This window comes from Cajanus cajan, chromosome 11 (assembly GCF_000230855.2).
Source record: "Cajanus cajan strain Asha chromosome 11, NIPB_CcT2T_4, whole genome shotgun sequence".
Taxonomy (NCBI): domain Eukaryota; kingdom Viridiplantae; phylum Streptophyta; class Magnoliopsida; order Fabales; family Fabaceae; genus Cajanus; species Cajanus cajan.
This window is the reverse complement of record NC_138527.1, coordinates 43,577,216-43,604,608: the sequence shown is the minus strand read 5'-3', so window position 1 is coordinate 43,604,608 and position 27,393 is coordinate 43,577,216. Positions and strand designations below refer to the sequence as shown.

General features: G+C 31.0%; 3 protein-coding genes and 1 non-coding gene across 5 annotated transcripts; 2 read left to right on the top strand and 2 right to left on the bottom strand.

The window, feature by feature from the left end:
* Positions 1–889: 889 nt before the first annotated feature.
* TRNAD-GUC (transfer RNA aspartic acid (anticodon GUC)) lies at positions 890–961 on the bottom strand. The gene has a single exon. It is a non-coding gene; the product is annotated as a tRNA-Asp (tRNA).
* Positions 962–4,027: 3,066 nt separating this feature from the next.
* On the top strand, positions 4,028–7,668 carry LOC109801336 (uncharacterized). The gene is made up of 2 exons (XM_020362382.3): positions 4,028–4,444; positions 5,559–7,668. The coding sequence occupies exons 1-2, from the start codon at positions 4,361–4,363 to the stop codon at positions 6,753–6,755; spliced, it is 1,281 nt and encodes a 426-aa protein (XP_020217971.1). The 5' UTR covers positions 4,028–4,360; the 3' UTR covers positions 6,756–7,668.
* Positions 7,669–14,191: 6,523 nt separating this feature from the next.
* LOC109799773 (mitogen-activated protein kinase kinase kinase YODA) lies at positions 14,192–22,276 on the top strand. Of its 2 annotated transcripts, none has more exons than XM_083067569.1 (12): positions 14,192–14,382; positions 16,206–16,959; positions 17,068–17,781; positions 18,871–18,958; positions 19,259–19,321; positions 19,590–19,750; positions 19,844–19,919; positions 20,090–20,149; positions 20,241–20,411; positions 20,493–20,729; positions 20,977–21,068; positions 21,472–22,276. In XM_083067569.1, the coding sequence occupies exons 2-12, from the start codon at positions 16,412–16,414 to the stop codon at positions 21,914–21,916; spliced, it is 2,655 nt and encodes an 884-aa protein (XP_082923695.1). In that variant the 5' UTR covers positions 14,192–14,382; positions 16,206–16,411; the 3' UTR covers positions 21,917–22,276. The 2 variants fall into 2 exon arrangements, with proteins under 2 accessions (XP_082923695.1, XP_020215984.1); XM_020360395.3 differs by having other exon boundaries at positions 14,193–14,382; positions 20,225–20,332.
* Positions 22,277–23,902: 1,626 nt separating this feature from the next.
* LOC109800096 (aquaporin PIP1-3) lies at positions 23,903–25,449 on the bottom strand. Its single transcript, XM_020360787.3, has 4 exons — positions 24,896–25,449; positions 24,527–24,825; positions 24,282–24,422; positions 23,903–24,191 (listed from the first exon to the last, which is right to left on the bottom strand). Exons 1-4 carry the CDS (start codon positions 25,218–25,220, stop codon positions 24,096–24,098), a joined length of 861 nt encoding a protein of 286 aa, XP_020216376.1. The 5' UTR covers positions 25,221–25,449; the 3' UTR covers positions 23,903–24,095.
* Positions 25,450–27,393: the final 1,944 nt, after the last annotated feature.

The window sequence follows — 27,393 nt, the reverse complement described above, 5'->3', positions numbered from 1 at the left end:
GAATATCATAATAAATAAGTATCTTAAAATTTTATGATTAAAATTTAAAATATCATAAAGATATTTAAAATGAAAATAAAATTATTTAAAGTATGAACAACTAATAACGATAATAATAAGACATTTCTCTCTTAAAAAATACTCTTGATTTCCAATAAAAAAATTATAATTTTTTTTCTATCTTATATTAGAACTAATACTATTAAAATAACGTTTTCCAAAATATTAATGAAAATAAACTCAATAAAAGTACACATAAGAATAATCTTAAACTTCAAATTTTATAGAATAGAAAAAATATCTTAATGATTAATGTAAATTAATATTATAATAAATATTGAAAATATATAATTATATTATGAAATGTTAATTAATATTTATAATATAAAATTTATATTTAGATGTTCAAAATCATAATGTTAAAAAATATAAAATAAATTAAAACAACTCTAATAATAAATATAAAAAGCACTAATGTAATATAAAACGAATAAGAGCAAATTAATATTATAATTTAAAGAAAAAAAATAATACTATGATAATAGTATAATAGTCTAAATTTTAAAATAATAAAATAATATTATAAAAATTTATATAATAATCGTATATAGTAATAGATATAAATAATCATTTTAATAATGACATTATAAAATAAATATATAAAATAAAAAAAAGTTAAAATATCATAAAAATAAGAGATATTTTTTTTATCTTCAAAAAAACAAGATCTGTTACCAGAAAAAACTTCAAAAAATTAAGAGATGTTTATGCACCCGTATAAAATAATTTTAATAAATAAAAAGTGCAACGCGTTCAACACATGAATTTAATTTAAACTGTCTATAGCTAAAATCTTAAATACAAGAAACTAAAAATTGATACACAACATCGCCGTTGCCGGGGATCGAACCCGGGTCACCCGCGTGACAGGCGGGAATACTTACCACTATACTACAACGACTGCATATGAAGGTGGTGAAATTTATCTTATATAAAGTCAGAAAACCTGACGTTGGCTTTTGAAATCCAGTAAATGGAAGCCATCCTTCTCTTGAATAACAGATATTGAAATAAGGCACGTTCTTAATTCAAAGTAGGTGATTGGTTTAGGCTTTGTATCACTGGTTGTGTTCAGATCCTAACTTTAAAGAAGTTAAAAAATAAAGAATGGAATGACTGAACTTAATGCAGAACAATTTTTGGCAAATGAAATCATCTGACACTAGTTTAATGGTGCTCTTTATGTGATGAACCGGGTTGTTGAAGGCATGGAGGTGCTCCAACCTAGTATTCTATTTTGAGCTGTTCATAAAACTATTTTGAAAATTAAATTAAATTATTAAAAAAATTGAATTATTTTCTATAAAAATTAAATTAAACTATATTTTAAGTTCGGTTCAAAAAATTAAACTACTATAAAATATAGTTTAGTGTAATATATATATATATATATATATATATATATAATTTGCTATAATGATTTTTATATAATTGTTGTATTTAAAATGTACAAGTAATGATTTTTATTATAAACACAATTATATATTTTAAAGATTTTTTGAAATATTTTTATTCATTTACACATTAACATGAATAATTAAAATATTATCTTTTTAATAGTTATTTGATAGATTATATTTACGATAATTTTTAATTAATTTGACTATATAAACAATTTATTACAAATGAACTTTTGTTTTAAAATACACAAACTATAAATCAAATCATCTAACATTTAAAAACATTCTTACGATGATTTTAAATCATGTTTTTTGGTTTTAATTTATTTTATCTATGTATGATTTTTCTTTGTTGACATTTTTAGTGTTTTTAATTAAATGTAAAGGGAAAAATTATGTTTTTCATGAATATTTAATACAACTACAAATCTATATATAACTCAAATTCAAGATGATTGATATATTGAAACAAATTTTTAATTGATAAGGTTGTTCAAAAATTATTTCAAACAAAATAATTAGAAAATTAAATTTAACTAGACTATAAAAATACTAAACTATTTTTTATAAGATTTAAATTGAACTTAAGTTTAATTTTAAAAACTAAATTACTATTAAAAAAAATTAATTTCATTTAGTTCAAATCAAGAAAAGGTTTGATTAAAAGTACAAAAATAATTTAATTTAGTACAATGTATAGTTAAAATAGATAGAATATCGACTAGTTATAAATTCATAGTTATTTCTTTTATAAACTTGAACTATTTTACCTTAATTTTTTGCAAGTAATTTTTGATAAACGATTTTGATTGACTTACCACTTAGAAGATTTTAGTTTTTCCAAATTAAACCATGTTGGACACAATTTAGTTTATTAATATAAGTTTGAGAATAAGAGTTAATTTTTAAAAAATTATAATATACCTTAGTTAAATTTATAATAAAAAGTTAATTTAGTTTAAATTTTAAAATATTCCAAACTATTAGAACTATAGTTCATTAAACTAGAAAATAATTTAATTTTTTAAAAAACTATTTTATAGTAATTACTTTGATTCAAGTAAACTACTTTTATAATTCAGTGTAACTAACATATAGTTTAATTTAATTTAACCTTTTTGAATTTCCCAACTATATAACCAATAAATAAAAATGGGAAAATGAAGAGGGCAATAAGTCACTAGTGAAATATTCCGATAGGAGGAAATTAAATCATCTTTTACAAATGAACTGCATTAAAAAAAAAAAAAAGACGATTGCCTCCCAGGGGCCAAAACAACAAGAAAAAAAATATAAAAAAAATTCACGCATACCTAAAGCACTACGTTAATTGAACTCAGATAGATAAAGAAAAAAAAGTGTAAATACAATAAGTCACATTATGTGATAGGAAGAAAAAATAATTAACCATAGATGCTAATAAAGTGTAGAGTCTGGTAATACATTATCTAATACACCATGACATGAAATAATAAGAATAAAAAAACAACAAATAATACATGTTAGTGTATGAAAGATAATAATATGTGAGGGAAGAGAAATGAAGCGAAATCAGAGATGTCAATTTATTATCTAATACACTATTTTTTTTTATCACATGATATTAACTTTCATGCGTATATATTTTCCTTTTTATGTCCATTTCTTTTAAGTATTGGATAGCATTTCCGTTTTAAATTTAAAAAAAAATGATTTCTCTAACCGCATTGGGTCAGTTTATTTTAATTTTTTTTTCTTATAAAAGTATTTAACTACTTTTTTTTAATCTTTTTGAAGTATTTGTTTAAACTTATTTTTTTTTTCAAAAAAGAAATTTTTTAAGGAAAAGTTCCTATCTAATTCTTAAATAATTATTTTTAAAAAAATATTTATTTAGAATCATTTTTTTAAGTTTAAATATATATATATATTATCTTTTTGGCGAAAAAAAAACTACAATTAAGAAAATAACAAATTAATATTCTAAAAAGAGTTAAAGAATCAAAGTTAAGGGGAAAAAACTTTTTCTTTTCAGATACAGACATAAATAAGAGTTAATCACCTTGTCAGTGTAAAGTTTTTTTATACTGACAATTAATTAGATCTTTTAATTGTGTCATGTTATTATAAACACATTTATTTTTAACAGTAACATGACACAATTAAAAGATCTAATTGGTTGTTGGTGTAAAAAACTTTACACTGACAAGGTGATTAATTCCATAAATAATATGTGTATGGGAAACAAAGCAGAAGAAGAAAGAAGTCTGTTTATGAAGATAATATCCCACGAGAAAATCTGCTAAATGACACACATTGCAACACTAAGGTGGCCTTAATTATAAAGGTCCAGAAAAGCTGCTTAGTTGATTTTCCAATTTGGCATGCTTGGTTGGTTTCCAAAATTCCAAAAGCTATTTTGATGCGTTGTTTTTTCCAAAATGAAGTTGAACAAGGGAAAAAGGGAAGAAAGTTTTGGCATAAATAATAGTATTATTTTATACAGTAGTTAGATAATTGTAAAAGGAAAAAGCAAGTGTGGGTGCGGAGGTAGTGCATGAATTAAGGTTGGGAGAAATGGGTATGCGCACGTGCAGATATGTTTTGTTTTGTGTGGCGGCCAATAACATTAGTTTACTAGGATGATGCAAACGTAAGGTAACATAAATACGAAGGTAGCCTCGAAGTCGAAGGGGACGCAATAGGATAGGAGAGTGAAAGGGGCAGTTGAGTAAGTTTAATCATCTCACGACTCACAAGCAGTGAGCAGCAAGTCTTTGCCGTGTTTTGACCTCTTCATCACACTGTCTCTCTTCTCACTTCTCACCCCCAAACCACACCACAGTGTATACAAACCTTTTATTTCATGCCTCTATCATTTCAACCCTTCCGTCCTCTGCTTCATAAACAAAGAGCTAGACATGAGAGGTGATGCTTTCGACACTATCAACGCTGCTGCCACTGCGATTGCTTCCGTCCAAAATCGCCTCCATCCTCACGTCCAGGTATACTGATTAATACCTTAATCACTTTTTATCAATTTTCCATACTTTCTTTCACCTATTATCAACATGTGGATTTCATCTATTTAATGCTTCACACCTCTCGCTTCTCTGTTTTTCCCCTCTAATTCTGTTTTTCTTGCTCAGATTTTTATTATGCATGCTCTTTATTTCTTGTTCAATGTTGCTCTGTTAGCTTCGGTTGTTATAATCAATATCTTGTCCAAAACAGATTGCTTTTTTCATTATTTTTTTTCCTTTTTGGTTGAACTGATGAATTTAACAAACATTACTTTTTCAAAAGTTTTAATTAATGATATATTAAGTTCGTGAAAAGTTTTTTTTTATCCATGTAAATTATAATGATGGCATGAGAGTTTAAACTTATCATCTTCTACATACTACTCCATTTCCACCTATTGACCGACATTAGTGTTTCAGGTGAAAAGTTAACATAAGTAAAACTTCACTTTATATTATTTGATAAAGTCGATAATATTAACAGCGATGAGATGTAATGGAGAGATATTACATTTATGTATCGTCATTTTCTTCTTCTTCTTCTTCTAAATTTCGATATTTATCGATAATCTGATCTCTGAAGACGTATGAAGTTGAACTCTACATTTTGTATCACTGCAAAACTTGTTAAAGCCAACTTCTCCGTAAGTATAAGTATCCATATAATAAGGAAAAATCAGTTTTTTGAGAGGTAAATGGTTTTTTGTAGAAGCCAATGTCAAATGATTTGGAGTCTAACCTTTTTCAGTGAATACAAATTATTCACCTGAATGAGACTCCACATTCTTTCCCTGGATCTTTTGCGCACAGGATTAATTTTCTAGTTACACGCTAATAGCACATTCATTGAATTCTTACTATATTCATCCTGCAAGCAATCATAAACTTTTGCAAGGAACACATGATAATTTTCAGCCTACGCGTGTATGTTTCTCACACATTTCATCATGCTCAAATTACAGTCTTAGTTAGCTATATTCCATGATCTTTAGTTTATAACTATTACCATCTGTAATTGGTACTTTCTGAACTGATCAAGAGAACTCTTGTGATGTCTTGTATGACCGAAACATGACTCAGTTTTTACTGCTTGCAGAAGAAAAGCTGGGGAAGCTGGTTGAGCACATATTGGTGTTTTGGACACCACAAAAACCGAAAGCGCATTGGACATGCAGTCCATGTTCCCGATAGTTCAACAACACAAGCACCTAGTATTCCACTCCCCTTCGCTGCACCTCCCTCTTCTCCCGCATCTTTCCTTCACCCAGAACCTTCTTCAGTTGCACAATCACCAGGTGGCATACTACCTCTCACTTCCGTTTCTGCCAGCATGTACTCTCCTAGTCCTAGTGGTCCTTTCTCTATCTTTGCCATTGGACCATACACACATGAAACACAACTAGTGTCACCGCCAGTTTTCTCAACATTCACCACTGAGCCATCAACCGCTCCATTCACTCCACCTCCTGAATCTGTCCACTTGACTACACCTTCTTCACCTGAAGTGCCATTTGCTCAGCTTCTTGACCCCAAAAACAGGAATGGTGAGACATATCACTATCACTATGACTTCCACTCTTATCAGCTTCATCCTGGAAGCCCCATTGGTCAACTCATATCACCAAGATCAGCTTTCTCAGCTTCTGGCACCTCATCTCCTTTCCCTGACACCGAGTTCACTTCTCGTGCTTCCTTCCTCCTTGACCCTCCCAAGCTTCTAAACTTGGATAAACTCTCAACTTATGAAAACCAAAAGTCACGTCAAGGTTCTTCTGGCTCTCTAACCCCAGATTCTGTAAGATCCACAACTCAACCTGGTTTTCTCCAAAGCCACTGGGTTTCTGAGATCACAATGTCCCCACATCCAAGAAAGAATCGCCCCAATGAGATTAGTGTAAATCATAGGGTCTCAATTGAAGTATCTGCACAAGAAGCATTGAGATGTGTGGAAAACAAGCCAGTGGCATGTACTATAGCACCTTCAAAGTTCAAAACTGATGCACCCGGAGCAGATAAAGAAGATAATTCAGGAGAAGCCCTTGTAACTGAAACTCCCAATGATGCACCACAGCAGATCACGGACGGTGGAGATGGGGAAATAGTTCACCAAAAGGAAGATTGTATAACATTTTCATCTGCTAAAGAATTCAACTTTGATAACGCTGAAGGAGGGGATTCTCCTGCTCCCAATATAGTTGCTGAGTGGTGGGCTAATGAGAAAGTTGCAAGTAAGGAAGGAGGATCCTCCAACAATTGGTCTTTCTTCCCAATGATTCAACCTGGTGCTGGATAATCGACAATAAGGACTCACTTAGTTTGGTTTTACTTAGCCTTGCTGGAATTTGGCATGGGTTTTTATTTGTGTGCCATTCTAAGGCATCAGCCAACACTACCTCTGCTAAATTGAATCATAGGCAACTAGGAATTTTACATCGGTAGATCTAACTAATAATTTTTTTTTTTTTTGTTTTTTTTTTTTTTAACTTGGCCCAAAATATGAAGTTAAGTTTTGCAGAATAGTGATAATTAATTTTGCAGTAAGCTTACTTTGGACTAGGAATGGCTTTACATTTATAGTTGACATCGAGAAAGTGGTTTCCTATCACCATTGATGATATAGATTTTTGACTATGACGTGTTTTGGGAGCAAAGGCCACTCCACGACAAGTATGAGAGCTTTCGCCTGCAGCAAAGAACGAGTTATTACACTTGAGTTCATGAATTGTTAAGAAAATAATCTATAACTATTGTTTACACGTACATATTTTAGTTTTAATTTTATTTTTAAATTATAAATCACTCATATCTTTTAAATAATTATCTCATTTTATATTATTTTTTGTTTTAATTTTTTTAAATGAGAGACACAATTTCAAATAACTATCATTTTTTATTTTGTATTTTTTAACAAGAGAAGCACATAATGCCTTTTTCTGCATGCCCGGAAAAGTTCCTTAACTATCCCTTTTTTGAATGATGTATTAATTTGAGTTTATGCTTAATCAAAGGCAATTAGTATGTATAGCATACTTATACTTCATCTACATCCGTAACACTTTTAGGTTGCAGTAACAATTTGGTTACTTAGCTATATATTTAATTGTCTTTTCTTTTGACTTGGATATAATTGGGGAGTTTTCTTAGACTATAGGGGATAGGATATAATATTGTCATATTCTTTCACAGATTTATATGGATTGGATATCTCTTGTAACTTGTATCCTCTTTCTTGATATGATATACTTCGTTGTTTAAAACAAAAATTCTTAAAGTAAATTGATCTCTTATCTTTATATATATTAATTATGTTTTTGAATTTTTATTATAAATTGTGGAGTTGGAAAGTGTGACTATAACAACTTATTTATCTAATTTTATAATTTTTTTTACAATTAAGATTTTTTATATGAAAAGTAAGTCTGCATTTTGTTCATCAAGGTACAAACGCAAGCCTTTTTATTAAGACTAAGTAAGTGTTGCTTCTTTGTAACTTCATATCTCTTTAGGGGGTGTATTGGATTAGGATTTTAAAGGATTTTTTTAGTTAAAAAAAATCCTGCGGATTTTAAAAGACTTTGCAACATTTTCATGACTTTTAAGATTTTGCAGGATTCTACAAGACTTTTAAATCAGGATTTTAATGGATTCTGTGGGATTTTGTAGAATTTTTGTGGATTTTCATTTGATAAGATTTCAAAAACAAAATTTCATACATTTAAATTTAAAAAGAGTCAAAGGCAAAAATAATAAAAAAAAACAATAATGTCTAGATAAATAATAATAATAATAATAATTCTCCATAATATTCTATCCTCTTAAATAGCATTCACCCAAATATCTATATCTTTACTAGTCCTCCAAGCATTAACGTATTTTCGCTCTTGCTCCTGGGTTTGAATAATAGGCTTGAAAGTATGATCTTATTAACTGTTAACATTGAAGATGAAGGTTCATCCACCGCTTCAATTGGAAATTCATCGGAACGACATTCTTTACGTAGAAAGTTATGTAGTGCTGCACATACTAACACAAGTTCTATTTGTGTCTTAAATAAAAATGGAACTGCTGACTTAAAAATTGTGAACCTTGATTTAAAAATACTAAATATTCTCTCGATCACATTCCTTAAAGACGCATGACAAAGATTGAACAATTCTTTCTCATTTTCAGGGTCATTACCCTAACCTGCAAAATCTTGTAGATGATATCTTACACCTCGAAATGGAGCTAAAAATTAGCGTCGATTAGGAAATCCACAATCCACCAAAAAATATTTATCTAATTACATATGCAATATATATAATATTAGTATAATAATAATTATAATTATAATTATAATTATTATTTAAAGAATAAGAATTTAGATATAGAGAATATATATATATTATTTTAGTTATATATTTTTAACGATATTTATAAATATAAATTATTCTAACAAATATTTTAACAATATTTCTTTTTTTTTATAAAAAATAAGCTAATGAAGGAATAATTCCTAAATTCTAAAAAATTAGATATTGCAATGTCTTATGTTAATTTTCTTTTTTTAAAATATAAAAAAGTTCTAATTTCACAATATAAAAATAAAAAGAAAAATTCATAGTAAAAAAATAAAATAATTGTTGAGTCATAAAAGGAAGAGGGATAAGAGTAACAAACTTAAGAGAATGAGAGAGATCGCAATTTTTATGCTGAGAGGGTTCTTTCCCCAAACTAAGATCCATTTTCATCTCATTCTACTCACAAAAACCCTAACAAATTCATCTTTTATATATATATATATATATATATATATATATATTGTAGAGATTATGATATCAATTTCATCTTTCACCTTTTTCTTTTCTTGACGGGTGTTATAAAAAAAATTACAACTTAAAAGTTAAAATTTCAAGCATTTTTTATATTATATAAAGGAACAAATTCAACTACATAGAATAAAATAAAGCAAGTCAATTAAAAAAAACGAACAGAAAAATAGAGCAAGCCAATGACATTATCATTTACATATCGGAGTTTCACAAAATAGGGGAATGAGATGAGAACAGTATTACAATATTATATATGAGCAATGAACAATAGTGCAGTATTATTAGCAGAGACAAAATGGAGAAAACAAAAGCATAGAAAAAAAAAAGATGAAAAACTCACTTGAAAATTCTTGAAAAGTCACTTCAAACAATCCTTCAAAATCCGATGGGTTTGGATGAGATTGTTTTATGAATTTGGTATTTATAGATAACACTAGAAAGTCCTTCAAAATCCCTCTCACACAACAATCCTTTAAAATCCTTATATTTTTGAATACCAATGGATTGTTTTTAAGTTATAAAAAATCTTAAATGAATACCAATGGATTTTAATGGACTCTTTAAAAAATCTTGAAAATCCAGATTGAATACCACTGGATTGTTTTTAAGTGACATAAAATCCTGATTGAATACCAATAGAGTTTTTTACTAAAAAAAAGTCTTTTAAAATCTTACGAAATTCTAAACCAATACACCCCCTTAGTATACTTAGGACTCTTGGGCAGAGGAGGTAAAGAATGGGTTCGCCAAAAAAAATATTGAGGATAAATTTTTATCGATATATAATGATTCATATAAAAGAAACATATTTCGTTTATAAAGAAACAAATTAAATTATCTTAATTTTTAGAAAAAAAAAACTTTTTTTTAATATTTTCTATTATAGTGATTTTTTTTTATTTCTCAATCTAATATAATAACGTCAATAATAACCTTTCAATATCTTGATTTATTATTCTCCAACAAGATTGTGTGTCAAGTAAAATTAATCTTAGATCACTTTAATTAGATTGACAATCAAATCTAATGATCAATTTGATTGTTATGGTAATGTGTATCTTGAAAACATAGATTCATTTATAGATAAAATATTTTCATTTACTTTTTCTTGTGTTGTTTAACAAAATTGCTAACTCTAAATCTTCTTAATTATAATTATTAGATCTATATGTGAGGTACGTTCATAATTTGTGTTGAGTAAACCAATTTGATACCCCATTGTAAATAGTCACGCATTCAACAATCACCTTAAACAAATTGTCATCATCAACCAACAACACAATTTAATTTCAAGTTTCACAAATTATAAAAACTTTCAAAGTGCACAAATAAAAATCACACGATAAAAATGCTTAACATTCTAGTAACCACTTTTCTCTTGATAAAAAGGGGAAGACAAGTGAATGGGGGACAAACAAATGTCGTGAAAATTAAAGTTGGTGTTGTAAATAAAGATAAAGATATGGTCAAGACCCAAAATAAGGTAAAGAATAGGGATTATGGTAATAAATTGCATCCTATGAGCCTTTCTTGATGAAAAATTTGATATTTTATAAATTATTAGGGATATATATACAATGTTAGTTTGAGAGATTCTCAAAATCAAGTGTGAATAAGATATATGTTTGTCTTTTGTTAAACCTCAAAATTATAATTATTATTTAACATTTGTCATATTTTTCTGACTTTCTATGATAATAGATCTATAAAGTTAATATCACAAATTAATTTTGATTTTGAACATGCCAAAAAATATATATAAAGGAATCATACTTGTTATTGAAAAAGAAATCTAACTAGAATGAGAAAAGTAAGTTACATTGAGAGTTAGTTGAGTAGTCTATAAATCTAAAATTATTCTAAGAGGTAACCTACAACATCTTGAAGAACTAAAGAAGCTTATATACATGCATGGATTAGTGAAGTTAAAGGTTAAGGGGACAATAATGAGACTAGAAAAGCTAAATCGGTTTATGACATGGAGGTTGAGAAAATCAACCATCATAATCTTTTGACTTCAATGCATTGCACTAACTTAGTCAATGTTAACAATATTGGTGTTGTGGTCGATACTACATTTTTTTTATGCTATTATGTTTCTTATAATGTTATTTAACATATTTTAACAAAAATATTAGTATATAAATTAAAAGTAATTAAATATTATTCATTGAAAATATTGTTTTAATTTTTTTCTTAAATATGAATGACATGTTAAATATCAATTGCTTATTAGTGTTTATGCGAGCGCATATTAATCATCAATTGTCAGTTAATTTGAGAAATTACATAGACCACGTCTATGAAAAAAATGCTTATTAATGTGAATCTTTTGGTTTACCATTAAGTTAACTTTATTTTCTAATTAATAAGATAATATTATACAATGGGATGAGAAACTGATAAGATAACTATCTTATTTATTTGTTTGTCTATCATCTTCATCATTTCAAAAGTCATCATTAGGGAAAACAATGAGTTATGATAGAAAAAAATAATATCTTTTTAACTATTATTACTACCACATTCACCATCACTAGTACCATTGTCATTGTTTCTACCATCATAATTATGATTGACATCACCTCCTCCATTAGCATCACCACCACCATCATTGTCACCATAATATTGTTGTTACTACCATATTTATTACCACCACTATTATCATTACTACTAGCTTTATCATATTGTTATCTCTATTATTGTTGTTATGACCACCATTGTTATTATTGTTGCTATCATCATTATCACACTTTTCATTATTATTTTTGTCATTACTATCAAAATCACCATGAATATCACAACTTGTTAAAGTTGTAACTTTATCCGTTACATATATAATTTGTATTGCTAATATCTACTAGATTATTCGGTACATTTCAAGCATAAAAAGAAATAAAACTTGTCTTATCCATATAATTTTTTATTCTTATTTTATTATGTTATTGTATCATCCTTATACTTTGCATGAACTAAGTCTTTACATTTTATAATTCATAAGGTCTCTAGATCATTATATGTGTAATTAAAGTCACGTGATTCTTAATTCCCCTTACTTTCTTATAGGAGAAATATACGATACAAAAATATTGAGATCAGATTATAATAATAGTTTGGTGACATGAATTGTTTGTGTATGTCCAATCTTTGATTTGTTTGAGATTGACACATGAGGATAACATAGAATTAATGAGTTAATGCCACTTTATGTATGTCAAAAGAGGTATCCACATGCTTATGTACCATTGAAAAGTTCATTTTTCGAAAGATCCAAAAAAGGTAAAGATAGTAGCTATAGGTGAAAATCACAAATAATTAAATGTAACAACCCGTGAGACAATATAAAAAAGTCACAATCCTAATAAACATAAAATGTTTAAGATCTGATGATCCCTAAAATTTTTACATACGATGTTCAAGTCATTTGAAATTTAATATATTCATCTCAATTATAAATGAGATAGATAAAATGAATAACAAATAAAAATGATTTAAACACATAACTACAAGAAAAAAAATAATTATCCAATGCAATTACATAACATTTGACATTAACACTTACGTGAAAAAAATATTTTTAATTTTTTTTTCTTCTATACCAAGTGTTTAAGTAGTAGATTCTTTAATTTAATAATTTTTAAGATAACTAAAGAAAATAAAAAAAATGTATATCTATTAAAAACAATAATAATAAACAAAAGCTTTCTGTCATAGCCACATTAATTTTATTTTTTATTTTTTATTTTTATCGTGGAACACCTTTGACCTTTTTTCCTGAAAGATCAAGCAAGTCCAAGACTGCTGTCCTAGTCAATACCCGAGATCAAGATTGCGAGAATATTACATATTACATATGCCGTATATAAGCAACGAAGCTTTGACATTTTAAGATTCTTGAGAATATCTTAGGTTGCGAGGCCAATACGCGCGCAATTCGTATCTACCAAAGTTACTACTTTCAAATATCAACATCTTATATATGGTCCCGAAAATATCACAAAAAAGTAAGAATGAAATCATATCTGAGCTAAAATTTGGGACAACTATTAGTTTTTTTAGATTTTATGTATTAATTAAATGCATTGTAAAAGAAAAACAAGGTAATTGCTGCATTCTTCTTTAAATAATTATCGTTAATTTATTGAATTATTAATTACTTCATACCTTTTAAGATAATTATATTAATATATCTACATATAAATATATTATCAATGAAAGAAATCTAGTTATGTAATAAGTTTATTTGTTTTATGGTCATAGTTATTGCTATTTTTTTTACGATGTATAAGTTTTATTTTTTTAAAATAAAATTATAGGTATTTTTTGTGAAAAATAATTTTGTTTGAGTCAAGTATGATTAATTTAGATAACACTTTTATCAAGTAATTTTGGTATATTTTTTTTCTTTTTAGCCAATCAAATATTATTATTTTAAGAATAAGTAAATATAGTAATTTACATATTTATTTAATCCTTATAGTATAATAAACTTTACTCTTTAGTTTATACAATTAAAAGTATTCCATTTTTATTTTAATACATACTATTTTTATTTTTTCTTTTTAGTTATAAATTTTATGACAGATAAAGAAAAATGAAAAGATTTTGCTGGATTTGAATTTAAGGTTTAAAGAGGATGAAATTAGAGAAGAAAGTTGAAAACAATTTAATCAACTCAAATTATCTATGAAAGAGTTTAGGTAAAAGAAAAAAGGTGTGTGTGGAATTTGATGTTGAAGGATACACCGGAATCCCATGTTCCCTCTAGGAGTGGCTAATCGAAATGACACGATAGAAACTTATCGGCAACACGAATTTCAATTGACGGCCACGATGTTGTGTGCTACCTGTTACCCGACACAGCATCGCACCGAGTTCTTTTATTTCCGTTTATTGATATAATATTAGTTTAGTTAGTATTCAAAAGTAACGCAGAGAGAGTGAGAGTGTGTTTGTTGCTTAAGGTGTCTGTCTCGTTGTTCTTCTCTATCTGTCTGTCCCTTTCCGTTCCTTTGCTCGGTGTCTTTTCTGCTTCATGTCGCTGTGTCTGCGCCGAAGAGACACCGCACCTTCTGCTTCCAATCTTCACCCAACCCTCGACGTTTATCAGTGAGTCATTTCTCGTAGGGTTACCGCTCTTTCTTTTACTCAATTGAACACTGCATGCTCATTACTGAACCGTCATGGTTGGATCCTTCTCTTGGAATCTGAACTTTGTTCTGTGTTATCTCGTGTCTTTACTTACCACTTAAGTCAGTAATCACAACTATTCTGTTGAATTTGAAGCTGGTTCATAGTTTTTCGTAATTTCTTTATTTAAATTTTGTTGATTATGCGTTTCGGTCTAAGAATTGATTGAACTAGTAGATCTGACTTTATGGCGTTTATCTATGGGTTCTTTAACTTCTCATCTTTAAATTTCATGCATGTATATAATGCTGTGTGTTGCTTGTCCTAGCTCCACGAATGAGAGAACAAGGAAGAAGATAATTGAGAGGAATAATTTAGTTGATTCCTTTTTCTCCACACTGACAAATTTTTTTTCAACAATTGAGATTATTTTGCAATTTGCATCAGTTTTCCTTTACTAGTTAGGAAAAAAGGCAGGAAGAAATTTGGATTGTCATGCTTCTAACTGCCATTCGCAGAAAACATAATTGCCTCTGTTAAATTACGAAGTGTGCGGAATGTAGTGTTATGCAATGTGACTTCTGTATCATCCAACTCCACATGTGCTTCTACCACTTGAATTGAAATGCAAGTCTTGCCTAAGTGTTTTTTGGTACATTATGAGTCTGTGTGGATACAAATTATAATTATTTTTGAAAGCTTCTCTACTGGAAAAGCTCTTTATTGTCGATAGAGAAGCTCTCAAAAGCTGTTTTAAGCTTGTATCCAAACAAACTCTATATCTTTTAATACCTGTTTTCCTAAATTATATTCTTATCATTTTTTAAGAAAGAATTGGATAGTATAGAACTTACTTCTTTGCATGGGTTTGCTTTTTTTTCATTCCCAATATATATTGAATAAATATGTGCTTGGAAATCATTGAGTTGAATGTAATGTCAATCCATCCTTGGGGTTCATTCCATGTTTGGTGCGTCGAAATGTGGAAACCTCCATTGAATGTTGTTTAAATAGGTTTCCGAACATACTCTAAGGCGTTACTGAAATTCAATTTTGGTCTGTATAAACGTGTTCATTGGAAGGACGAGTTAGGTGTCTAGGTGTGTAAATGACATTTTGGCATTAATTACTAAATCAATAAAACTTCCATGGTATTTTGTCTTTAGTTATGACATCATCAGCGTGCCTACTTATTTTGAATTAGAGAAATTGTAATGGTTTTTATGAACTTATCTTTAGGGTCTGAAAACATTTAACATACATCGGCCTGCATTAGGAATTAGGATCCAATAATTGCCATAGACTAGGACACTTGATGTGTTATTATCTAAGTAGTTAAATATTTTAATGCTTTCTGTGCTTTTCTCAGTAATTCTGGTCAAGATACCATTTGGAAGAGCTTTTACTACTTAGTAATCATGTTTAGCTGCAAGTGCGTGATAATCTTCCTCCTGTTGCATAAATTTTCTGTTATGGATATTTTTCCCCTTACCGTAACTTAATATATATTTTCTTCTTTATTGGAATTTTTAATATCCTTACCATATTTCTACCAAAGGCTCCAGTGTTTCATTTGATATCATACTTATCCTAAAAATGATCATTGAAGTTGATCTTACACTTCATGCATGCATTACTCCTAAATCTGAATTTCTAACCAATAAAAAGGTTTCTATGTACATTGTTGATCAATTATCTGATCTCAGTCAGTTTTATGCAACCTTGGACCCCTTATATGTTAAACATATTAAATGTTTATTTTGGGTAAGAACTAAGCTAACATTGGAACTTTCTGTTTTTAGGTTCTTTTGGGGTGATGCATTCCTCTTGTATGGTTTATAAAGTGGAATGGAATATAGTTATTCAGTGGAGATTTAGATGGCATGTAATGAATTAGCCATTATACAGATACAAGTCGTAGATTTGGTTCTGTAGTGCAGATCACCAGAAGTTGGAAGATATTTTCTGCCATTTCTGTGTGTATTTTTTGCAAGATTCCTTCAAAGACATGCCATTATGGTGGGGAAAGTCTTCATCCAAAGAGGTAAAGAGGAAAGAAAACAGGCACTGTATTATGGATGCAATACAGAGGAAATTAAATAAATCAAGATGGTCTAGGAGACATCGTAGTGAAACTATCTCAGAGAAGGGATCTATATCCCTTGCGCCTTCAAGATCACCATCACCCACAGCACATGTTTATCGCTGTCAAAGTTTTGGAGAAAGGCCTCTTGCTCAGCCACTCCCGCTCCCGCTCCCACCCCCAAAGACGCACCTTCCTGCTGCCAATCATGCAAATTATGGAACTAGAATAACAGCAAAACTAGAAAGCAGTAGCACCAGAGGCTCAAAGTCATCTCTATATTTACCCCTACCAAAACCTGGTTGTGTTTCCAACAGGGGAGAACCTACGTATGCTGAGGAAGATATAGCCACTGCATCAGTTTCTAGTGGCAGCTCAATTGATAGCGATGACCAATGTGACTCACGTTTCCTTAGTCCTTTGGCATCTGACTGTGAAAATGGAAACCAAGCAATCATTAACAGTTCCGTCAGGTGAGTTTACTTCCATATAAATGCATATTTTTCTTTTGAATCCTTTCCATGCAAATTCATTATTTTTCTGTTCTTTCTCATATTGAATTTATTTCTATTCCCCTGAAGTGTGGTGCACAAGGATCAGTCACCCATTACTATCCAGAAAAACTTGAGTGTATCCTCAAAACCAGCTCCTCAATTGTACAATCATCAACTTCCATCTAACACACCCAAAGGAGCTTCTTTGCAACTTCCAAATCTGCAAATTGCTAGTTCAGGTGGTTTATGGAGTGCTCCAGGCAGTTCAATGTCAAGTCCTTCTAGAAGTCCACTGAGAAGATTTGGTTCCGAGCAAGTTTTGAACTCTGGATTCTGTACAGAAAAGCCATATCCAGATTTAACTTCTGGGCACTGCTCTAGTCCAGGTTCGGGCCATAATTCAGTTGTTGGGGATCTGACAGGGCAGATGTTCTGGCCACAGAGCAGGTGTAGCCCTGAGTGTTCTCCAATACCCAGTCCTGGAATGACAAGTCCTGGTTTCGGTTCCAGGATACACAGTGGGGCTGTCACTCCTCTTCATCCACGTGCTGGAGGCACCACAACAGAATCATCCACAAGACGTCCTGATGATGTAAAACAACAGACTTGCCGATTACGTCTTCCTTCAATAACAATCCCTAATCCCTCTCTGTTTTCTACAACCTATTCTGCAAATACTACTCCTTCAGCACCTCGTAGTCCTGGCATTGCAGAAAATCTAACAAGCCCAGGTTCATGCTGGAAAAAGGGGCAACTGCTTGGAAGGGGGACATTTGGGCATGTATATATTGGTTTTAACAGGTATTTAGTTATTGTTATTCATTCCAAGTGCATATCTATGTATATTTTCTACAGTTTGGCCTATTATCATATTAGGATTTTTTTTTATGTGTGATTTATAATTCTGAGCTTAGAGCATCTCCAAAAGATGCTTAACCAGTTCTTCAAAATAAGAACTCATCTTTGCAAAGTTCACAATTTGAGCGGGTTGAATTGGAAAGACAAGTGTTAGAACCATTCTTCTGTAAGCAACAGTTTCTTAGGATTAAAAAACAAAATTTCAGCTATGTTAATGGAAGAAATGAAATCCGGAATCAAAGAATGGCTCTGCATGTGAGTCAACTAGAAGAAATGAAACTCAGAATCAGAGAAAGAACTTGCCTCTGCTTGTGTGTTGCCATTGGTGGATTTCCCCTTTTGTTTCCTCCCTCTTTCCCGTTCTTCCTCTTCTTTCCTCTCTCTTTTTGGAGAGTGAAGGTTCCTTATTTTACAGAACCTGAAATCTGTAAGTGAAGGAGGACACAATGGGACTCTTCCTATATATGGCATGGATGGTCAGAAAGCAGAGCTTGTAGATTCGAGGGAGGGAAACCTTGGAACTTGGGAGATAAATGTGAGTGCACTTCAAGGTGGTGAGAAGAAAATGGCTCGGAATCACAAAAGAAGAGGGGGCTAATCAGAATGTGCATCTGGGAAGAAAGGGGCAAGAAAGATGGTAAATATTCTGGAAAGGAAAGTGATGAGATATTAATTTACTGCCGAGGTTTAAGAAGGGAAGGTTTTTTTAATAAATAATTTTAATATAAAATAACAACTAGGACCTGTTTTAATAGTTGCACTGTTGGAGGAAAAAATGATTGAAGTTCTTATAAAATGGCATATAGAACCAATCAAATTTTAATTAAGCAACTCGATTGGAGTTGCTCTTAGCTGATTATGTTGTATTATTTGACTTTTCCTCAATCAATTAATGTCACACTGACCATGATTCTAATTTGATATTTGTAATTGTTCTGTTGTTTGTGTCTCAAGGTGTGGGTTATCTATAATTTTCTTGCATCAAATAGTTTCTACTTTTACATCTGATTTAGTTTAACTTCTGATCCGTAGTGATAGTGGCGAGATGTGTGCAATGAAGGAGGTAACCCTTTTTGCAGATGATGCTAAATCAAGGGAAAGTGCTAAACAACTTGGCCAAGTAAGCTTGATTTTGTCGATTAACACACTTCCTCCATTATGTCTCATTTTCAATGTGGAAAGATGACCTAATTTTCCTAATTGCCGTTACCCCCCACCATTCCCCCCTTTAATAAAATAATAAGGATAATTTTGGAAATGGAATAATTCATTTTGTTGTTACAAGAGTCTCTTGCTCCCTCAATCTATCTATCTACATCCATATATAGATAGGAAGAGGAGGGGAGGGAGAGAAAGAGAATCACGGATTCCTAATATGCACTGATGATGCGTAGTCACTCATACTAGTTGCATCTTGCAGGAAATTGCATTGCTAAGTCACCTGCGGCATCCAAATATAGTTCAATATTATGGATCTGAGACGGTATATCTATTGGACTCTGCTTTATTCTAATAATGGTGTAACAATTTTGTGCTTCATTTTCCAAATTTATTCAAACAATTGGAAAGTTGCCAACTATAACTAAGCAAAACTGAATTACTCATTACAAATAAGGCAGCAGCTATAACTTATACTCTATTATGAGAAATGCACAACTATTTTAGAAATTTGCCACACTACTATAAATTTAGGAAAAGGCATTGACACTTCAAATTGTTTTAACTGATTTATGGTTCTTCATACTGAACAGGTAGATGACAAACTTTATATATACTTAGAGTATGTCTCTGGTGGGTCAATCTATAAGTTGCTTCAACAATATGGTCAGCTTGGTGAAATTGCTATTCGTAATTATACTCGGCAAATTGTGTTGGGTCTAGCTTATTTACATGCTAAAAACACTGTCCATAGGTGAGTCTTGGTGATGATTATAACTACATGATTATCTTCAAGTTCTGTTTCAATTATCTTATTTTCCTCGTCTAATTGCTGGATTTTGCTCAGAGACATTAAAGGAGCAAACATATTGGTGGATCCAAATGGGAGGGTAAAATTGGCGGATTTTGGTATGGCAAAGCATGTAAGAGCTCCTGAAAGATATTTTTATGTTTATGCCATGTAACTTTTATCTTTCTATTGATAATGGAAGTGCCTCTAGGGCATCAGATAATTTAACTTAAGTTAAATATACACTCTGCGCCTCCGCATAGGGCCATTGTTTATAACATTATCTGTTGGAACTAATTGCAGATAGGCGGGCAGTCCTGTCCATTATCTTCCAAAGGAAGTCCTTACTGGATGGCACCTGAGGTCATAACTTGCACTTTTTATTATGGATGTTTTTCATGTAATATTCTTGTTTGTGACACTGCTTTGATTGTCTAGGTAATAAAAAATTCAGGTGGTTGTAATCTTGCTGTTGATATATGGAGCCTGGGCTGCACTGTTTTGGAGATGGCTACAACAAAACCACCTTGGAGCCAATATGAAGGGGTTAGGGAATTTTGACAACAAACTGAAAAAGACTGAATATTTTTTCATATTCATTTCAAATCTATTTTCTGATAAAAATGTATGAATCTCTTAGTTGGAGTACATGTTTGTATATACAATGTTGATTGCTTATCTTTGTTTCTTCTGTTGCACATGTTAGGTTGCAGCTATGTTTAAGATTGGAAACAGCAAGGAACTTCCTGCAATACCAGATCATCTATCAGAAGATGGGAAAGATTTTGTCAGGCAATGCTTGCAAAGGAATCCACAGCGTCGTCCCTCCGCTGCTCAACTTCTTCTGCATCCATTTGTTAAAAGAGTCACACTGGAAAGACCTATTTTGTCTGCTGATCCTTTAGAATCAAATCCTGCTTTTGTAAATGCTATGAGATCTCTGGTAAAAGCAATTAGAAGTCTTCATGATACTGTTTCCCTGAAGTTCTTACTCTTATATGAAATTTGTGCAAGTATATGAAATAAGTGAAGAAAGGAGTTTTTTAGCACAAGGGTTTGAATGCCTGAATTTGATTAAAAACTGTTAGAACTTAGAACCTCAAGATGGTTGATTCATGTGAAGCACATGAATACTTGTTTTGTTTGCCTTCCTTTTTATTTTGATTTTCACCGTTCTACCATTCTTTCAGGATATTGAACCTGCAAAACATAATTTAGGCTCAGTTTCAGAAGCAGCTGGCACACATCTGTCTAGAATCTCGAGAACCGGTTCAGGGCTAAGGTTTTCTCTCTCTCTCTCTCTCTCTCTCTCTCTCTCAAATGCACACACTCAAGCATGAGAAAATTCACGTGCATAGATGAGACAAATATGTGGGTATACACATTCATGTGCATAGTTGTGCTAACTCACGCGTGGCTGATGATTGTTGTATCAATTGGATTTTTCGAAATTGCCCACTTGTTCCCTTTTCTTAAAGGAAACTTGAGTGTAAGCTTTAGGAACCTGCAGTGCTTTTAATACTTGCCTGATAAATATTTTCATAATCAAGCTCCAATGGTATGATAGTGATGTCATGGTGATGGAGGAAAATTGGTCTCAAATTATTTGTTTATACAAGGGCATGAGAATTGTCTCTTTTGTCAAAGAAAATGAACCAACATTTTTTTCCATCCTATATTTCCAGTGATGCCCATACACCAAGGAACATATCACATCCCGTGTCTCCTACTGGAAGCCCACTTTTGCTATCTAGTTCAAGGCATGCGAGTGGAAGGCTGTCCCCATCTCCCATATCTAGTCCTCGTACTGCATCTGGCTCATCTACACCGCTGACTAGTGGCATTGGTGCAGTCCCTTTTCATCAAACAAGACAGCCGGCAATCTCCTATGAAGGTGTCAATGTGATCCAAAGGCCTCAAAATGCTCGTTATCAGGAGCCAAAGCACGATCCACTTTGGGGGATTCCGCGAAGTACTTATGCTTGCCCGGATATAGTTTCATCTAATAATGATGCTCTAGGAAACTATAACAGGAGGGTTATCCAGGGATTACCTAGAGAATTTTGTGATGGGGATTTGCAGCAGCTGTTAAATGATCGTGTAAGACTAAATTTCGGTCATAGATCTTAACCACAGTGCTCCAATGCTAATGGAGTGGAAAGTGGTCATATATATATACCTCCTTGAATGACTTTAAGGTGGCAAACTAATTTTGGATTCTATAGGGTCCACAAAGATGGTGCAAAATCCGCAATTTTAGAGTGGATGCCCTACGATATGCAACGTTAACCTCAGTCTTATGATTAACATTTTCTTCTTCTTCATTTTAGGGAAATGTACATTAACAACTTTGTCTTTGGTGCGGTCATTATGTTGTACTGATCATTCTAGCTGAAAATAGTGGTGACGCCAAAAGCCCAAGTGTAGAAAGAATAAAATATATATTGTACAAATGCTTAGGAACTAAATTGAAGATGAATTTATGCAACATTTTCCTCCCGTACGTGCTTGGTTATTCTAGTTAACTTGCTTTTCTGCTGGTTGCAGACTTGAGTTGTTTTATCAATTTTTTTTTTTGGTTATTGTTATTAATTACTATGCGAATGCTACAACAGCTTTGCAGGGAACAATTACTCTCTTTTTTGGCTGTTTCTGGACATTTATTTAAGACACTGAATTAGAGTCATGGCTATCAGATGACTTGCAGAATCGTCAGAATTGCAGCTTTTTCATTTTGACCCTCTTTCTTTGCCTCCCTCTCACTCAGGTCGTACAACGTGGCCTCTATTTAGAGCGAGATACAGGGTGAGCAGGTGCAGTTCATATTACATTTAAATTAAATTTTAGGATAAAATGTTTTTAATCTCTCTAAAATTTATTAAGCTCGGTTTTAGTTTTTCAATTTTTTTAACATTAGTCTTTAATTTAAAATTGCTCCAATTTTGATCTTTAAAATGTTTATATAATGTATTTTTAAATTAGAGATAAAAATAGTTCAAAGAAAAAATATAAGAGACTAAAAATATTTTTTTCTATATTTTATTTTGGTCCTTCGTATACATCCAAATAGTTCTTTACTATTAATTTCTTTTACTTGTATTTTTTTTCATTTTACTTGAATTTGATATTAAGATTTGACATCTGAAATTATATTTTATATAAAATAACTTACATTAAACTAATTGAAATTTATTTTGGAAAAAAAATAACTAGCGAGTGAAATTTTGAGAATATATGATTAAACCAAACAAGTTTAACAAGCTTTGGTTGCCAGTTGATGGTTTGTGTTTTGACACAGATTGAAGACACATCTTTTTTCTTGGTAAAATTACATTAAACAGAAAAGAAAAAATGCATAAACTATATTTGTTATGATCTGTTGTGCATCGACTGGTCCAAATCTGAAAACACGCGTTGAAGTAACAACTTTCAGTAAATTGAGGAACAAATATAGAAAATTTTAACGGTTAGTTTTCACAAATTTCTATACACAACAATAGCTACTACGATGCAACGTTATAAAAACAACTATCTCATTTGTGCAATATTTCCTCTTCAAGGCTTGGAAGTAACAACAACTTTAGATGTTTGCTGAAGTAACAAGAAGTTTCAAATTGCTCTATTGGCAGGTCATCTTTCTCCATTGACAGTTCAAAAGAAAACGCCATTCTTAATTAAGATTCCTTGTTCGAATTTTGTGAAGGAAAATAAAAAAAGCATAGTTATTCAATTCTTATCCAATTAATTAAGGGACTAAAACACGATGTATTTGATGTTGCCCGTTGTTTTACAATTAGAATTTCGTAAGAAAATGGAGGCACGAGCGTTTTCGTAAACCAATATCGTAAACAATGAAAAATATACAACATTATTCAATTTAATCTCAGTAAGTATAAAAAATTCTTCGAATCTTTAAAAATTATTAAAATCGGAGAAATATAATTACTTAAAAATGTAAGAAATTAAAATAATTTCCATTTACTAATTTCAAATTTTAAAATAATATTTCTATATTTTCAAAGATTAATAGATGGTTATTATTTTAATATTCTGTTCCTCGACATAAATAATTAAATACTGTATAGTGTGGTTTTGAGGGTAAAAAGAAGAGGAAAGGAAAAAAAATTAATAAGCACTAGGCATAACAGCACGAAAAAATGTCCAGAATGAATCGAGTTCACAAAGAAAGAGAAAAAGAGGTAGATAATTTACACACATGATAGATCTGAATTTAAAGAAATAGATAGTCCATATTAATTGGGCAAATAGAGAAAGACATGACAGCGGGTAGTAACTGAAACTGAGATAATTAACCCCTTGTCTTGAAAGGAATTGCTCGTATGACTATCTGGTGATATAAAGCAGCAAGAGCAGCTCCAGTGAAAGGTCCAACCCAGAAAATCCACTGTAATTAGCCATAATAAGAAGTAAATTAAGGCATAAGTGAGTATAAAGCAAAAGAAAAAAGAAAAAAGTGAAAGGACACAACACATACATGGTGATCCCAAGCATGGTCTCGGTTGTATACTATAGCAGCACCAAGACTCCTAGCAGGGTTAATGCCGGTTCCTGTGATGGGAATGGTTGCCAAGTGGACCAAAAACACAGCAAACCCTATTGGCAGAGGGGCCAAAATCTGGAATTTTATGACACATTATTACATAGTCCACACAAAAAGTATTCCAATACTTATAGTCATATAATTAATGACCAAGTCCAACATTGGGAAATGGAAATTACCGGAACGTGAGAGTCTCTAGCGTTTCTCTTGGCATCAGTGGCGGAGAAAACAGTGTAAACAAGGAGAAAGGTGCCAACAATCTCAGCACCAAGACCATCCCCTTTGGTGTATCCATGACTCACAAAATTGGCTCCACCTTTGAACAACTGGTACCTTGCATTACCCTCAAACCCCTTCACCACAGCAGCACCACAGATAGCTCCAAGGCACTGCATCACAATGTAGAACACAGCTCTTGTCAGCGACAGCTTCCTAGCCAAGAACAAACCGAACGTCACTGCCGGATTTATGTGTCCACCTGTCCCAACACCCAACAAACATATAAATATTTTGTTAGAAAAGAAAGGATTGTGTTATGTTATGTTAACCTGATATTCCAGCTGTGCAGTAGACAAGGGCAAAGATCATGCCGCCAAAAGCCCATGCAATTCCTTGAATGCCAACAGAGGAGCACTTGTTGGGTGACCTGTTGACACCCATGACAGTCAAGATAGTGATGTAGAGGAACAAGAATGTGGCCACAAACTCAGCAATCCCAGCTCTGTAAAAAGACCATGACTTGAGCTCCCCTCCCTCAAACAAGGGTGCTGCTGGTGCCTCTCTGTAGTCCTTGTCACCCCCAGCTCCTGTTCCCAACGCATGCCTCTCTGAGAATTTCTGTGCTCCAACCTTAACATCTTCCTCCCTCTCCATCTCTTCTTATCTCTTTACTTTCACTTTCACTTCCTTAACTCATTCTTACTTCTTTTATAGTCACTGGAGCATTCCCTTTCCTGCCAAATCATGGGAATAACCTTTTGCTTTTCCTTTTGCTTTTTCTTCTTTCCCTTGTTCTTATCTTGTTCCTCAGACAAACAGGCTGTTATAAATGATTTTCTTTTTCATTTTTATATGCCTCCTCATTAGCTGTTTCGTGCATCAATAAAGTTAACCAAGTCACGCATAAATAAACAATGCAAGTTCTTCATTTTTATATGCCTCCTCAATCAGCATTTTCTCTTTCCATTTCTTCCCTCATATAAATAATATAAAGACCATGCATAATTAATGGAGAGTTATTTATTTTCTCAAAAACATAGAATAAATGAAAAAGGAAAGCCCCATCAATAATAAGTAGAGTACTAAACTCTAGTCTCATAATTGCCACAAACACTTGTTATAGACTATATAGTCTTCACTAATTAAGACATAAAGATCATTCCATGTGTACTAGAGAGACGCTTAATGTGCCAAGTAAGATGCTTCATTAAAGATAACAAAAATAGGGTAATATGATATATGACATGTAAAATCTAAGGACTAATTTTAATTTTACCAAATTCAGACCAATAAGACAGATGCCAAATTTCAAGAGTAATATGCCAGAGAATGGTTGGTTAAGGTTAATAAAAAATACATAATGAAATAATTAGCTTGAATGAAATATTACAATTTCAATGAATATAAATTTAAAGACTACAATTACAATGTTTAACCACATTTAAAAATCAAATTAGGAGTTTTGCAGTGATACACTAATTAACCTAGCTAGGTATCTGATACATTTTTTTTTTCCTTCTTCTTTTTCATAGCATTGTTAGTTGTATGGCGATATATATTAGTAAAGAAATAGTGTGGCAAATGCAAAATGGAAAATGCAAAATGCAAAATGCAAAATGGGATTCTAATTTAACGGTTAGGTGGCGGCAAGCAACGGATTGTTTGACGAAGTCAGAATTGACCGTTTGGTGACCGTTGGGTAAGTGACAGTCATCATGCCCATGACATGCCTAACTGCCATCAACCATCCTAGTCACTTTACGACGTCGTTGCGTTACAAAACTACACACTCTAAACAATTTTACAAAATTCTGCGGAGAATTTAGTATTGTTTTATCAATTTTATTAATTAAAACTGATACAATTATAATATTGTATATACTTATTTATTTTTATCTTTTAGAATTCAATTTTAGGAAGAAATTAAATATACATTCACAGTGTAAAATTTTATATCGTCATTCAATTATACATTAGTTAATTTATATCACAATTATTTAAAAAATTGAACTAATAGTATTTTCAATTAGTTAATTATATAAAAAATTTAAGAAAATGCATAATCATTAAATTGGAATATTTATACATTATTAATTAAATTAAATATTTTTAATTAATTATTATATAAATTAATTATTTTACTATACATGGTAATATATTATTAAATATCAATTTAAAATATCTTTATATATTATAAAAACATAATGTCACTTTTATTTTTTTTAAAAATTATTGTAAAAAAATATTGAAAACAAAGTCAATATAATCTAAATAAGAGGTTGGAAAATATCCTTTAAAAAATGGGAGGATTTGAGTTGAGCCATATTTAATGTGCTTCTACAACAACTACTCTAAAATCTGTTTAGTGTGTATTTCAATTTGAACAAGTATAGATAGAATTGATTTTGGAATAATGTAATTTTGTATAATTGTCTAAACTCTAAAGTGGCTTTTGAATTAATTTTTTAATTATTTACATGATAAACCATGAATTGTAAAGAATCTCGTGTGAATAATATTGTAACTTTGGGTGGGCCTAATCCGCCACCTAAGACAGAAATTAATGGTTTGTTTGGGTGAAGGGAGATTAAAAAAAAAATAGAGAGAATAAGTGAGAATTATTTTGATAAAAAAAATAAGTAAGAAATTAAGTAAAATTTGTAATTATTTGGTAGAATAAAATTAGATAAAAAAGATAGAGAAAAATTAATATTTATAATTAATATTTTATTCTTTCTTTATAATATAGTCTGGATTTCTTTTTATATGTTGTAATTTTATATATCTTTCAAATTTCACAACAATTCTCTTAATAGAGAGAATATAA